The sequence below is a fragment of the Nicotiana tomentosiformis genome, chromosome 8, assembly GCF_000390325.3.
Source record: "Nicotiana tomentosiformis chromosome 8, ASM39032v3, whole genome shotgun sequence".
In the NCBI taxonomy this organism is placed as follows: domain Eukaryota; kingdom Viridiplantae; phylum Streptophyta; class Magnoliopsida; order Solanales; family Solanaceae; genus Nicotiana; species Nicotiana tomentosiformis.
This window is the reverse complement of record NC_090819.1, coordinates 146118407-146121260: the sequence shown is the minus strand read 5'-3', so window position 1 is coordinate 146121260 and position 2854 is coordinate 146118407. Positions and strand designations below refer to the sequence as shown.

The following is a 2854-nucleotide window of genomic DNA, read 5'->3' as shown; positions in this document are numbered from 1 at the left end:
GAATTTACATGCTTCTGAATTCTGATAGCCTTTAGGTCATATTCTTAAGTAAGGTGTATATATTACTTTCTTGGGCATTTTCCTAAGGCCCTGGCCTTTGATATTAAATTGGGCCGTAGGGAGCTCAAATGCAACTTTAACTTTTGAAGAGTTAACTTAAATAGTCACCTACCCAAGCGCTTCAACTTAAAATATCCGGCAGTAGATTCATGTATAATATAAATAATAGTGTATAATATTGTTCAATTTATACATATTGGCTAGAGAAAATAAATAATGAGTACCAGCTATTTATGTGAAGATCCCGTTAACTTTTCTGGTGAAAGCTCCAAGCCCGCTTATTTTACGGGCTTGACAGTTGCAAAGTACCAAAAAAGACAGTTTGCATATATGTAGCTTGGGGTTGTTCAAAAAAATCTGAAAAATCAAATCAAACCGATTAAAAAATCGATACTTTTTTTGTTTGGTTTGGTTTTGATTTTGAATTTTAAAAACCTACCAAATTTGATTTGGTTTTGGTTTTAATAAAAAAAATAATCGGAAAAAAAATGAATCAAACCGAATATAGAAGTAGCTATTTAAAATTTATTATGACATCTATATATATGTATATTTCCATACAAAGTTTCTAAAAAATTTTGTTACATTTTAATAGTTTGCACTTTTTTAGCTTTTTGCTATTATAATAATCTAATTCTTTGCTTTTACATTTTAGTTTGATTGGTAGTTTTCTTTTGCTAAATACAAGAATTTATTTCCTGTTAAACATAATCTATTTTTATTTGAGCCCTAAAATTATTCATCACTATTTGGTTCAATCATCATCAATATATTTTAGTAAATGACAGATTTCTCAAAGAGCAATTTGTTTGATAGAGTTATGTTGAAAATGTAGTCGCCGGAATATGTGTTTGGTAATGTATGTTTCATATTTAAATAAAAAAAAATGATAAATAATCAAAAAACCGACAAAAAATGGCATGAACCGAATCGAAAAAATCGACTTACTTGGTTTGATTTTATTTTAAGAAAAAATCAATCCAAACAGAACCATTAACACCCTTATACGTAGCCCTTGAAATTATGCGAATCGTTGACCAGAATAGGCTGCTTGCTTTAAAATTAAAGAGGAGAAATAATTGATGAGCCCCTAAATGTGAAGGCAATTGTGATATTTAGAAAGCGAAAGCAGGGGCGAAAAGTATAAGCACGTGCATAGTTTAATTAAGTAGCTGAGAGAGAGTGGCAGTACATTACACATTTATAGCTAGAAGTGTCCTAAAATAAAGGTATATATATATGTACAGACACATCACAATTCACATGAGGCAGCAAGCATTGACGTTGTCATCGTTAAACAAGTTGCTGACTTTGTCATCACCTCGATGTGTAACAGGAAGATTGCCGTGCTTTTCAGCAACATTATAGCCATGCCTCCAGTAGTTGTAGCTCTCCTTGTACTCAGCCGTCATATCTTTGTAGTAATTGTTTGAGGATGTGAAGTAGAGGGGTGGGTTTGGATATGGCCAGAATTCCGCCTTCTTCCCTCCCCTTCTCACTGCCTTGAGCACCTTATTTCGTTCCACATATCCTACCACTGTCACCTTCTCCATCTCCAACTCCACCTCCACCGACTCTACCCCTGAAGTAATTATGTGAAAAACACATACTATAAAAGCTAGCGTCAAATTTCTAATCATTTAATTTAATTTTTGTACCTCTAAGCTTGAAGACAGCATCTTTGACCACTCTTTCGCAGCCAGTGCAACACATCCTTACTTTGAGTTCCACCGTCTGCAAATAAAAACTGAATAAATTAAAAATAATCTTCTTTTGCTCTGTTCTACTCCTGTCCAAGTTTATTACTATGTATAACGACCGATATGGTGCACTTTCCTTTTGTTTGTTCTTATTCCTTTAGCAGTAAATTCCTTTTGTTCATTTGGTTCGTCTTGGCCCCTGCTATAACAACACTACCTTTTATCTAAATTTGAGCCCAAGGTGAGAGGAGTACAGTTCAAAAGGCCATAAAATAAATTTTCTACTGAAAGCTAAGTTATTATGTTCATCATATCTTCCTTTAATCGATCCCTATCATCGCCACATTCCAATTCAGTGTATATACATGCAAAAAATCGCCGGGGCTGAACTGGACAAAAAGAAAACGAAAGGACTTTTGTTGAAAGGAAAAGTAATAAACTAAAAAAGCGAGGAACCTAGGTATAGGGATTTAAAGTGAATTACCTGTAAAGAAAGTGGCCGAGCCTTAGTCATGTTGTGTTTGTTGATGCGTTTATGATTGCCTTGGTGATGAGGAGTAGGATGATGATGATAGTGTAAAAAACAATAACTAGCGATGGCAGAGACAAAAGAGCCAAATAATTTCTCAAGTATGTTAACCATTGTGAATAGGTTCCTTAGAGTAGTATATATATTCTCTCACATATATATAGGCATCTCTTCCTTAAGTTCCAATCTCTTGGCAAATGAATTCTATTAAAGCAGCAAAACTGTGGATTTGTATAGGTTGTAATATTCCCAATTACCCCCTCCCCTACATGCATGCCCCTATACTTGTACAAATGCATCAATAGATTATCTAATTGAAATAGGCGTGTAACTCTCTAAAGTTCCTTGCTTTCTTTCAAAAAGGAAAATAAATACATTTACTAATGAATTAAGTCCGGTCCCTTTTAATTTAGGAATTAAGGAATATAATATTGGTATCTAACTACTGATGGAATATATATATGGTGGATGAAAACCTGAAGCTTATATGGTTGCTGACAGTGAAAGGTAGAAGGGAATATATAAGGTGCTGTAGGAGATGGATGGGCTTAAGCAATTGTTTTGA

General features: G+C 33.9%; 1 protein-coding gene across 2 annotated transcripts; it reads right to left on the bottom strand.

Annotated features, from left to right (window-relative positions):
- Window positions 1-1197: 1197 nt before the first annotated feature.
- LOC104097660 (heavy metal-associated isoprenylated plant protein 30) lies at window positions 1198-2456 on the bottom strand. 2 transcript variants are annotated; one of them, XM_033656505.2, is made up of 3 exons: window positions 2245-2456; window positions 1719-1794; window positions 1198-1669 (listed from the first exon to the last, which is right to left on the bottom strand). In XM_033656505.2, the coding sequence occupies exons 1-3, from the start codon at window positions 2401-2403 to the stop codon at window positions 1320-1322; spliced, it is 585 nt and encodes a 194-aa protein (XP_033512396.1). In that variant the 5' UTR covers window positions 2404-2456; the 3' UTR covers window positions 1198-1319. The 2 variants fall into 2 exon arrangements, with proteins under 2 accessions (XP_033512396.1, XP_009602559.1); XM_009604264.4 differs by having other exon boundaries at window positions 1198-1642; window positions 2245-2454.
- Between the last annotated feature and the right edge of the window lie 398 nt (window positions 2457-2854).

Excerpts from the sequence above, each read along its gene's own strand:
- LOC104097660 (XM_033656505.2), bottom strand. The coding sequence starts at position 2,403 with ATGGTTAACATACTTGAGAAATTATTTGGCTCTTTTGTCTCTGCCATC. Across the intron at positions 1,795-2,244 it reads CTCGGCCACTTTCTTTACAG|ACGGTGGAACTCAAAGTAAG; the intron begins GTAATTCACTTT and ends TTTTATTTGCAG. Across the intron at positions 1,670-1,718 it reads TGCTGTCTTCAAGCTTAGAG|TATGTGTTTTTCACATAATT; the intron begins GTACAAAAATTA and ends TAGCTTTTATAG.